The sequence below is a fragment of the Clupea harengus genome, chromosome 7, assembly GCF_900700415.2.
Source record: "Clupea harengus chromosome 7, Ch_v2.0.2, whole genome shotgun sequence".
NCBI classification, from domain to species: domain Eukaryota; kingdom Metazoa; phylum Chordata; class Actinopteri; order Clupeiformes; family Clupeidae; genus Clupea; species Clupea harengus.
The window spans coordinates 1,011,382-1,023,065 of record NC_045158.1 but is presented as its reverse complement, the minus strand read 5'-3'; the positions used below and the strand labels follow the sequence as shown (position 1 = coordinate 1,023,065).

At 38.7% G+C, this 11,684-nt stretch overlaps 1 protein-coding gene and 1 long non-coding RNA gene across 2 annotated transcripts in view; one reads left to right on the top strand and one right to left on the bottom strand.

The window, feature by feature from the left end:
* Window positions 1-1,605: 1,605 nt before the first annotated feature.
* mboat4 (membrane bound O-acyltransferase domain containing 4) lies at window positions 1,606-11,584 on the top strand. The gene is made up of 3 exons (XM_031570069.2): window positions 1,606-2,021; window positions 7,196-7,420; window positions 10,136-11,584. Exons 1-3 carry the CDS (start codon window positions 1,903-1,905, stop codon window positions 11,073-11,075), a joined length of 1,284 nt encoding a protein of 427 aa, XP_031425929.1. The 5' UTR covers window positions 1,606-1,902; the 3' UTR covers window positions 11,076-11,584.
* The window catches only part of LOC116221053, a 7,317-nt gene continuing 3,691 nt past the window's right edge, over window positions 8,059-11,684 (bottom strand). The window contains exon 2 of the long non-coding RNA XR_004163984.1: window positions 8,059-9,786. This is a non-coding gene — a long non-coding RNA (uncharacterized LOC116221053). The remainder of the gene's footprint in view (window positions 9,787-11,684) is intronic.

The following is an 11,684-nucleotide window of genomic DNA, read 5'->3' as shown; positions in this document are numbered from 1 at the left end:
TTCCCCCGAACCCAAGCTTCTCATCGAGAAGATGGTGTCAATTTCGTTGAGAGACCAGTTGATCAAATCCATGGTTTTTAGTTCGAAGAGCGGTGCGGAGAGAGTCTCTCAAGTATAGGACAAGACAAGACAAGACGATAGAAGCCAAGCAGGGAAGGTCAGGGGGAGGAGAGGGAGAGAAAATGCGACCGCAAGTGGTAGATGTACACAGCATACACGGGGTAGATGTACAAAATATATATATAAACATCATATGGTATATATATGATACATACATAAATAGCTTAGTGGGTATACAGTGTACTCATAGGGTTACTGTTGCAGGGGTAAGAAGAGTAGGAACAGAAAAACCTGTCAGTGGTGGCAATAATATATATTGCATATAAATGCTAGCATAGAGTATGGGGTAGAATAAGTGTACGGTGGTGATGGGTGCATAACTGAGATGATGAAAAATACCATACTTTAGACTGCATCTATTCAGTAGTTGGCGTCGCCTGCAGGTCCTCAGGGCCTTTGCCATTTGAGACTGTTTGGCGTGAGGCAAGATTAAGAAAATAGACAACGGCAAAATGTTAATACAGACATCTGATCAAATTTCATAACATCAGATTTATGTAAACCTACACAAATGCCATTATTCTAATTTTGTTACATGACCAGTTTTGGGCTACACAAAATGGTCAAATGAAGAATGTAGCATATCTAGACAAGCTATGTAATGGCTGATGAAGAATGTAGCATATCTAGACAAGCTATGTAATGGCTGATGAAGAATGTAGCATATCTAGACAAGCTATGTAATGGCTGATGGAAAGCCAGATTGACATTTCTCTGAGCCTGAGACTTGTACTGTGGACATTGTACTGGCACAGAGCGTGTGGTGTATAGGGCTCAATGGAGAGGCGCTTTAGACCAACATTTTACTAATCAGCAATATGTGGGGAGTGGTTTTGATGATAAAGGGGTCAGCACACTCTTTTGTTGGATATGAGGCTAAGACAGTATTGGTGTTGTCAAGGTAGTTAGACAGCCATATTGGATCTATTTTATGGGACCATGAGGAGAATACAATTGCATATACATGATCAAATCTGAACTGGAATTTCAATAATGTCTAGAATTAGCAGGCCTTCTGCTGCTGCCATTGCCTTTAAATGAAGAGGAGCTTGGACTGAAGAGAGACATGGGCGTTAACCGTATGTGTATATGCGACACGTGACCTACCTCGGCTTTAAGGTGTGTGTATGTGTTTGAAGAATCGGATTAAGAGTCTGTGTGCCAAAATGCAGAAGTCACACCCAAGGCCACTGATGTTTTAAACAATGCATGGGTCTATCTTTAACACAGGCTCAATTTATTGTTGTGATATTAATCACAATGGATTATAATGGACTGTTTTGATTAGACTTGACTACTGAAGGAGAAATCCATTTAAGACCTATTCATCTATTAAGAGTAACTAAGAGAACCAAGTTTTGGACAAAGTTTGTTTAAATATAAATTGTAGATTTCAAAATATTGCTATATTATATTGTTTATTATAAGTTGATAGTTTTGTTTGATCAGCTAGGGAATGATACAACATGTTTAACAGCCCTACAATACACTGAATTTACAGTTAGATCAGCATTTTATTAAAGTAGGTTATATCAACTCTATGCTCTTAAAATAAACAATCAAAAGGTCACAGATACATGCAAACACACATACCTTTTCTTCTGAGCACCAGAGGTATGTTAATGGGTTCATATCCTAAATGGAACGGTATCTCTGATTTGATCTTTCGCTATGATCACAGAGGCTTGTAGCTTACTGTGAAGATACTGGGCTTGTCCTATAAAAATGTGTTTCCCTATTTCTCACCATTTTACCAGGTATTGTTAAGGCATAAAGACTATAATGGCGTCCATATGGGATTTTAGTGGAAGTGCACAGTTGATGTACCAAATTTTATCACTTCCCTTTGCTTTAATATTTTATTGCTTGGCAACAAATGGATATCTGACTTTGACTCAAAGGTTAATGTCGGCTATTTTACAAAATAATGACTAGACTATTTTTGAAATAGAGTGAGATCAAAACGACAACACGCGTTACATTTCTCAAATTTACAGACGCTATGCAAATTCATAACCAGGTTTGAGGCGAGAGAGCAAACTTGCTACCTTGAAAATTCGAATTCTATGAGTCTTAGAATCAACTTCAAATGCAGTCAGAACACAACAGAAGTGTTGTTCCCGGGAGGACACTAAAAAGGGATGGAATATTCTTTTTCACGCTTGAATGTTATTGTGTGCACCAGAAGCAACATTCACCGGTGAAAAGTAAGTTACCTTGAATGTGGACAAAGCTTTCATAATGTTATCATAATAGGAATGGGTGTCTAGGTTAACTATGTTACTGCATCGTACTGTGGATTTATAAGATAGATAACTTGTGGGTAGCCATGAGTCCTGTTTTAAGGAAAGCTGGGTATCAGCCAGGAAGAATATATGCAAGCTAGGGTATTGTCAGAGAATAAAACTTTTGAATGTATGTGGTTTTAATGACTGTAGCCTCTGTTACACCTTTTTGGTGCCGTTATTCATTTAAGGCCACAACTCACTCCAAGTGGCTTAAATAAGGGTCTGACATGACATGACATGTCTGACATGCATACTGTTTACTTAGTTGATGGATACATATTTACTAAATGAATGATGAACTTAAAAGTTTACTGGAAACTCTTCTATGGTTTAATTGGCCATTTCATTTTTGGGGTAAAACAGAATGGCAGGTCATCATTGAAAGTAACAGGATAAATGTGTACAACCATAGATCAGAAAATGAACTTGCTGGAGAGATTTTTATGTCTGATGTTTTTTTGTTGCTCTTAATTTAGTCATTTTCCTTCACTTGCTTCCTAGTTTTGAACAATTAAGCCAGCCATTGGCAAAAGAATCTACTTTCTGCTGTGGCGCTGTTACTGCCAGCCCTATATCTTTCCACAGCGTTTCTGCTCTGATCATGGCTGTCAATACACAATCAGTTTGGTATCACCCATCTTTATGGAGTGGTCTGAAAAGTGAAGACCAGAAAGTTGCCCAGTTGTAACCAGAAATCAGTTACATGACTTTTATTACCCTCGTTCAGAGCGAGGGCGAGAGAGAGAGAGAGAAAGAGCGAGAGAAAGAGAGCAATGGAAAGCTACTGTCCTCCACCTAATTTTCTGTTAACTCCAAGTATAGCCTACATCCCTATATAGTACACTCCAGTGTCTCCTTGCATAACATGCAATTACTAAAATGGTTAAAAAACATTATATTAATATTTCTGTCTGGTCTGTGACATGTAGCGCAGACATAGCCCTGTAAATTGTGCCACCCCTCCACAAAGAATCAATGTATGTGTCTACATTTACTGAACCCCCACCCAGCAGAACACGTTTCAACATGACAAACAGGCAACCTGGGAGTGTGGCCATACATTCAAAAGAAAGGAGGAAGACCTGTGCTCTCATGTACAGTGCAATTGTATGCAAAGGTTAGACTGGCCTTTGACCTGGGAGGAAATTCTCAAATCATGTTTCCTAGAATGTGGTTCATTCTCTCTGTTTGACCATTAACCTTGGGTTGATACAGCGTGGTGTGAGATTTCTCCACCCCAGCTAACAAGAAGAGCTCTGCGATTAAAGAGCTCTCAAAGCGCACCCCTTGATCAGAATGTCTACATGCCTGAAAACCATACACATAGAAGAGATGATTCCAAAGAACACAAGCTACTGACTTAGAAACAAGAGGGGCCCTAGCCTCAGATTCCAGAGCCTTGCTAACTACACACCTCATCACGAAAACAGGCAAAGGCGAAAACTGTAAAGATAGTTAAAAGTTAGCAAGATAAGTCAACTTAGCTGACTAGTACTGTTATCAAACTAAAGTTCCCATAAAACTGCCTTTAACGTTACGCCTAAAAGACTGAAGTTACACAGTTACAAATATTACATTAGCTTGCTATTGCTGGCAGGCTTGCTAGTTACGTGAATGGTCAAGTAAGAGGCAAATAACGTTCTTGTCAAAATCTTGTCGAGGTCTTCCTTGAGGTGTATCTATCGTTGTCTCTGGTAGTGGCATGTATTCTAACCCTTCATGAGTATGGAGGGGGGTGACTCTGGGACGCTTGGGGGGTACAGACAGCGTATGCTGTACTGTATAGGAGGGCCTTTAATGATCCCAGGTGCAACATGCGGCGCATTGGGGGGTACAGACAGCGTATGCTGTACTGTATAGGAGGGCCTTTAATGATCCCGGGTGCAACATGCGGCGCATGTTACCAGCCAATTGTGCATTGCTGTTGTATCCTAGGTATGGGGAAATAAACATGTACACACAGGAACTGCATGGACTCACCAGGGAAAAAATGAGTGTTCTCACCACACTGCTACACAAATCTCATTTTAAGATATGCTCCCACAGAAGTCTGTCCTGTCCTCAAAACAGATATTCAACATCAAAATAATATGAGTTCAAGCCACAAAGCTGAAATATGGAGATTCTAAAGACATGTGAAGGAAAATGTGAGCAAATTGTCAGAATCTAACACTGACATTTCAGTATTTGTATTTAGGACATGAAAGTAAACGTTGCTGAAAATGGGTCTTTGTGTGAATAATTAGCTTAGAATCAGCCACCTAATAATATATAATAATCTATAATATAATGAAGCATAGGCCATGTTGTAAGAGGCTTTTAATGCTGGAAGTGACTGAATGAAGTTAAGTAGAGAGCCCAATGGTAAAAATAAAGAACAAATGTACCCTGAAATGAAGTTTGATACAAAGGACTTGGTGGTAAAGCGACTTTACTCCTTACAAACAATCTTTGCATTTACGTAAAGATATGAATATTCCATCCCCTATGAGTGCCCTCCAGAAACAGTACTTCTATCCTGGCTGGACTTAAAGTTGTTTCGGTTGTTGTCTGTTTAGATTTGCATTCTGTCAATAAATATGCAGTCCTTCTATGAAGTGTGGTGAGTGTTGTCAGTTTGATTAATACTTTGGAATGTTGGTAAAGGATTTTAAATGTACTTGTTTTCAATGGGCATTGTGTACAGTTCTATAGGCTAATGTAGACTTTTGCATTGATAAAAAGATCAAAAAAGCCTTCATTTCATAGATGGCAACGCGGCTAATTCTAATTAAATGACTTGGCAAAATCATTTTGCTAATTTAATAACTTCAAATTATTCTAGGGTGTATCAGCGCACTGACGTGGGAGTTTCAAGTATAAATGAGAATAAATTAGAACACCTTCTAAATGATTTCATGTCTGGCAGACTTTTGTCTCCTCTGGTGTAAACCGCTCCGTGATTGGCTGATAAAGAATGACATCATTGCCACACTAATTACTCAACCCATTTGTGCTTGATTGCCCCCTGCTTTGCGTCAATGAAATTAGCAAATATAGGTATCCCTGCCGATTCTCACTGCCTGGTTGCTGATGTGCAAAGCCCATTCATGGTGCTTGTTGCCCTATGAACTTAGGGCTCATGATGTATCTGAAAACTAGAGTGTGGTGTAATGCAGAATACAATTGCATATACAATTGCACTCAAAATTGTTCAACCCCTTAAACCTTCAAGAAATTCTGATGTTGGATGAATACAGAACTATTAGAGAAAGTTTACCAACACATGCTGGAGTGCTGTGAGAACATAAAGTTGATTTTACAAATAGTTCAAGCTAGAAAATCTGTATCAAAGATAAGGTTACACTTTAAAAAAAAAAAAATCCTCAAATTCAGTTCATCACTGTCCTCTATCTGTTTGTTCTGCTTTGTAAATGGGAAACGCAATCACAGTGGCTCAGACTGAGACATAAACAACTCTAGCCAATCACAGTGGCTCAGACTGAGACATAAACAACTCTAGCCAATCACAGTGGCTCAGACTGAGACATAAACAACTCTAGCCAACCATGGGACCAAACCGTTCCATTGTATAGTGTCCTTACTTCATAGTCTCCTATTATTATGACCAGCACATGAACATGAAAGTGGTCTAGAGCTAGTCTGATCCTTATAGACATGAACTGTTTTAAATGTATGTTTTGCACCATATGTGAGGTCCTATATGTCCTTGAATGTCTAGTGTGTGTGTGTCAGTGACAGGGGCACTGCCAAGAATTCTGGGCCCCTTGACAGAATTTTCAGTTATACCCCAGAATACCCTTTTCTAAATCTAGTTTTAAAGTAGTAAAGTTTTTTTTAAACTAGTAGTATAAAGTTTATATCCTACTTAGTTGTATTGTGGTTGTATCTGAAAATCTATCTAAGGAAATTGCATTTATAAAAGAAGAATGGGATTAGATATGTTTGACAGGCATATATATATTTTCATTTGACAAATAGCAAATAAAATTAATGTTATCTAAATAACACTATCATATGTTAAGCAAGCCTGTCTTGTTTGATTGGTTGAGAAAGGTCAGGCTGGGTCAGTGACAAGGCATGCCAGGCCCGGAGTAAGACCATCAGACACAGCTACTGCCTGTGGTATTAGTTCCCTAAGTATGATGGACTATACAGGTGTCTTTTTATTTAGTCCATTAAGGTGCTATTTGTTGGCAATTCAAATACATTAATATAACTTATTGCATCATGTGTTGATGTGGTGTGACTCCTGTAGGCAATTTACAGTTATTTAATATGTCATGTAATAGTCATTAAATTGTACTCATCAAAACATTGTACAAATGTCCTGTGAGTAAAGGGGCGTGAATAATTTTTAGTGCAACTCAAGTCTAAAGATTTTCTTTACTCTGTATTGATACCTAAGGTACTAGTAACAGCTGGATAGCTAGCTAGTTATTTCTGAGTGCCAAGTAACTCAAATAGAGGCACAGGAATTGCTGAGTGACTTTTTGTTTTCCAACTTCATGTAAACAATGTAGCTTTCAAAACATTGTTAAAATAACTGAGCAGCTATGTTACCTTAGCAGCTGTGTTGCCTTAGCAGCTATGTTACCTTAGCAGCTGTGTTGCCTTAGCAGCTGTGTTACCAGGTCATGTGAATTTAAACAAAGCCTTTTCATTTATATCAAAGCTACATAGTGGACCTTATGTATTCACATACTGCATGTAAAAAATGTAAACCAAATGGCCTTTATTTTGTGTCCCTCTTGTGTAACTAAACTTCATATAACTTCTCTTTCCAGGTACCTCTACCTGGGTGTTGGAGGGTTTTCCCTTGCTGTGATAAGCATGGGCTGGTACAGCATTGTCCTGTTTGTTTCTGTGATAATGTCTGCATTGTTGATCTATTATCTGGACTCACAAATAATTCACCCATGGATTTTTACTGTCCAAATGTTCTGGCAGTCCCTTTGGCACGTGTTCCTTCTTATCAGGTTGCTCTGGCATGAAGAACCTACAGACCATAGGTACTGAATATGATCAATATGACAGTGTACTGAATATGATCAATATGACAGTGTACTGAATATGATCAATATGACCATAGATACTGAATATGATCAATATGACAGACCATAGGTACTGAATATGATCAATATGACCATAGGTACAGAATATGATCAATATGACCATAGATACAGACCATAGATACTGAATATGATCAATATGACCATAGATACTGAATATGATCAATATGACAGACCATAGGTACTGAATATGATCAATATGACAGTATATTCATGAGACCATAGATACTGAATATGATCAATATGACAGACCATAGATACTGAATATGATCAATATGACAGACCATAGATACTGAATATGATCAATATGACCATAGATACAGACCATAGGTACTGAATATGATCAATATGACAGTATATTCATGAAGAACCATAGGTACAGAATATGATCAACATTTAAGTATATTCCTAAATGTAGTATCAGGGGTTGATTTCTCTTAGCACTTAATCTCATTCTACAATCAATCAATCCTTCAATATTTCCTACACACGAATATGATTTAAGTAAAACAGAAAAACATGTTGCAGACACGGTGCAGAGATGATCAGTTGTCCTGTACTCAAATACCTCTCTACACTGACAAGAATTGACTTTATTCAAATCAGTTGAAGTCAGGTAAAACTGAAGAACATAATTCACATTGCATTATTGATCCATAAAGTTTAGAAATCAGACATTTACCAAGTAAACACATTTGCAGAAATATGAAGATGATACCAACATTTATCCAAATAGGTTTATAATTTACCCATACCATAATTGTCAATATACAGAAATATACTTTAAAAAGGATTAGTTGACAATGACAAGCATAAATAACAAACTAATGACTCTTTATATGCAGCACTGGATAGGACAAACCTTTACTGCATACAGTATGGCTATGTTCACACACAGCACTTTATGTCTCATGGAAAGTAATTTCCTTGATGTTGCTTTGACAAGAAATGCTGCATTTTGGCCAGAAAATACTGATTTCAAATGTTGGAAATATTTCTACTTTATGGAAAAACACATAGCGATACCAAGCCTTTTTGTCAGCTGACCAAAAATTAAATGAAAAGACTGCTTATCACAATGACAACCAGTTCTGATAGGGGAAGGAAGTGTCAACGTTAGAAGAGCTTTGTGGGAGTGATCTAATCTTAGCAGTAGTCATTTAGTTGAGTCCAACTTTTTGTGACCTTGTGGACTTTAGCACGTCAGATCCTTCCTTCTATCAAGCACTCTTGAGCCCCTTCAGATTCAACTTCATTGCTCCAGTCATGCTGCCTATCCATCTCAGCCTGTCTTCTGCTCATTGCTCCAGTCATGCTCCATCTCAGCCCTTCCTCTTCTGCTCTTTTCTCCAGTCATGCTGCCTATCCATCTCAGCCTGTCTTCTTCTGCTCATTGCTCCAGCCATGCTGTGTATCCATCTCAGCCCGTCCTCTTCTGCTCTTCCTTTCAGTTTCGTCCCCCCATCATGAGATCCTTCTCCAAGGATTCAAAACTTCGTATGAAATGTCCAAAATATTTTAGCTTCCGTCACATCGTGAATCCTTCCAAGGAGCAATCTGGTTGTATTTCCTCAATTCTTAATTAGTTTCTATCCAAGTCATTCTCAGCAGTTTCCTCCAAGTCCAAACTTCAAATGCGCTGATTCTTTAGGTCTTACAGATAGTCCAGCCCTCACATCCATACATCACTACTAGAAACGCCATAGCTTTGACAATGCTCTCCTTTTTAGACCTTTGGGCTGTCCCTGGTCTTCAAAATGTTGTTTAGGCTTGCCAACCCCGACCTTCCAAGAAGCAAGCATCCCTTGATTTCTGGGTTAGTTTCCCTCAGCAGTCATTTACAAGCCAAAGAACATGTAATCTGTGATCGTCTCCACTTCCTCCCCATTTATTAGCCCCATCTTAACAGGGCTGGTGGACGTAATCTTGGTTCTCTTGGAGTTGGGCATCAAAGCTGTTGTGCTTTCTTCCTTCACCTTCCTGAATGATGTCTTCAGGTCTTCCTCATTCTCGGCCATCAGAGTAGTATAATTTCTAGTATATTTGAGAGTAGTATCATTGGCATATTTGAGATGCTGTGACATTTCTTCCTCCGACTTTAATTCCAGCATCTGCTTCATCCAGGCCTGCATTCCGCACAATGTGTTCATCATGAATGGTGGTATGGTGACAATATGTAGCCGTAATCCTTTCCCAAAATTGAACCAGTTAGTTGTTCCATGTTCCGTTCTGACTGTTGCTTCTTGGCCTATATACAGATTTCTCATGATATCAGATGGCGTGGAATCCCCAATCCAGATCTAGTCCTACATTTCAAATAAATCAGAAGTATTACAATATGACAACCTTCTTACTTAGTTAGATGTTCATAAAATGCTATGTTGCTCATCATTAGCAAGCTAATCAGTATAATCATGGGTCCATTGGCTATGTACCCTCAAGCTGCTTCTTTTTATCAGTCAAAGGCCACCAGGCAGCATTTTTTTTCTACCAAAAAGTGTTAACTGTGAACACAGCCTCATTCCTTCATAATAGATTCAGGGAGTCGCAGACAATATTTCATTGTGTGTGTGCAGTGACTAATTGATTGATAAGAGAAAGCAACATGAGAGATTATTCATCATTATATCATATAATCATATTTTTCCACTCTAGACTTCTACTCATGGTGTCCTCTCTGATGCTGCTCACTCAGCGAGTGACTTCTGTTTCCATGGATCTTGAAGAGGGAAAAGTGATTCTTCCCCCCCGGTTCAAAGGAAGGGTTTACAGTTCTCACCTCCTCCCTTTCGCCTGCTACAGTCTCTCGTTCGTGTTCTTGCTCGGTGGGCCTCTATGTCCATATGACCAATTTGTGTCTTTCGTACAGCACATTCAACAAAACCCTCCACCTTCTCCTCTCAACAGAGTTTCTCTGAGACTTTTATGGGTTTTGATCTTGGAAGGCATCAAACATGTCCTAACGATTATTCTCAAAGTTAGTTCTGTAAATCTGAACAATTTTGGTGGGCTTCAAGGTGTTCTGTGGGTGTGGAATCTGTCACTGCTCCTGAAGATGAGCTACTACTCTCACTGGGCTCTCAGTGAGTGTCTGTGTAATGCCACTGGTCTTGGCTTCTGTGCTAAACGCCCAACTGGTTCCCAGCGCTGGAATGGTCTGTCAGATGGGGAGCTGTGGACCACAGAGACTTCATGCCGCCTGTCTGAGTTTACTCGTCAATGGAATGGCACAACTGCTGCGTGGTTGCGAAGGCTTATTTACCAAAGATGTCAGACTTTTCCTTTAGGATTAACATTTGCTTTTTCAGCCCTGTGGCATGGTCTGCACCCAGGTCAGGTCGCAGGTTTTTTCCTCTGGGCAACCAGTGTGAAAGCTGATTATCAAGTTCACAAATATTTGAGTCCAAGGCTGACTTCACCATGGACAAGGAAGGTGTTCAGATGCTTAAGCTGGATTCAGACCCAGATGGTCATGGCATGTGTTATCGTCACCATTGAACTTTGGCATGTAACGCTGTGGTCCTTTTGTATGAATTATATTAGCATCTTCCCTCTTATCTATATTTGTTTATTAACAGCACTTTCATTTTGTTGATCTACATTGCTGATTTTACACTTTGCTGGGTCCTGCTGAGGAGGCGTGGCCTAATAAGCCCTGATGTGTTTTGTATATCATCGAAGAGGTACTGTAATTATTCTGAATCAGCTGTTTGATATAGGACTTTGATGTTCTTTCTACATTTAAAGATTTTAAGAAACTTTTTATCTGAATCTCATTAATTAACAGAATATTGACAATGGTGACATAAGCCTATTACTTCTACAAAGACTCTTGTTTAGATATTTGTGTATTGATGAGTATTTCCACGTCAAACTGATATTGATTCTGAATTGTAATCTATTTATTTAGATAATACTTTTAATATATAAGAGTTTAGAGACTGATAGATACTGACTAAGATTTACGATACTAATATTGATTCTGAATTGTTGATTTCTTTGTTTAGATTAGGTCTACAAGGTATACATGAAATACTGATATTGTGTTGAATTGATTTCTTTAAGTAGAAATGAGTACATTTGAATCTAGTTAGAACGGGTTAGAACAGGTCTCACAGTGTGCTGTTTGATTTGGTCTTGGTTTGGTCAGCATCAAAGCCCTCTTTAGTATAACCCGAACACTGCAGGCAAACACAGATCCTAT

What these genes read in the sequence shown, in the direction of transcription:
- mboat4 (XM_031570069.2), top strand. Translation starts at nt 1,903, where the DNA reads ATGGCGTCCATATGGGATTTTAGTGGAAGTGCACAGTTGATGTACCAA. An exon ending in TATCTGACTTTGACTCAAAG is followed by an intron (nt 2,022 to 7,195) that starts GTTAATGTCGGC and finishes TTCTCTTTCCAG; the next exon opens with GTACCTCTACCTGGGTGTTG. An exon ending in GAAGAACCTACAGACCATAG is followed by an intron (nt 7,421 to 10,135) that starts GTACTGAATATG and finishes TTTCCACTCTAG; the next exon opens with ACTTCTACTCATGGTGTCCT.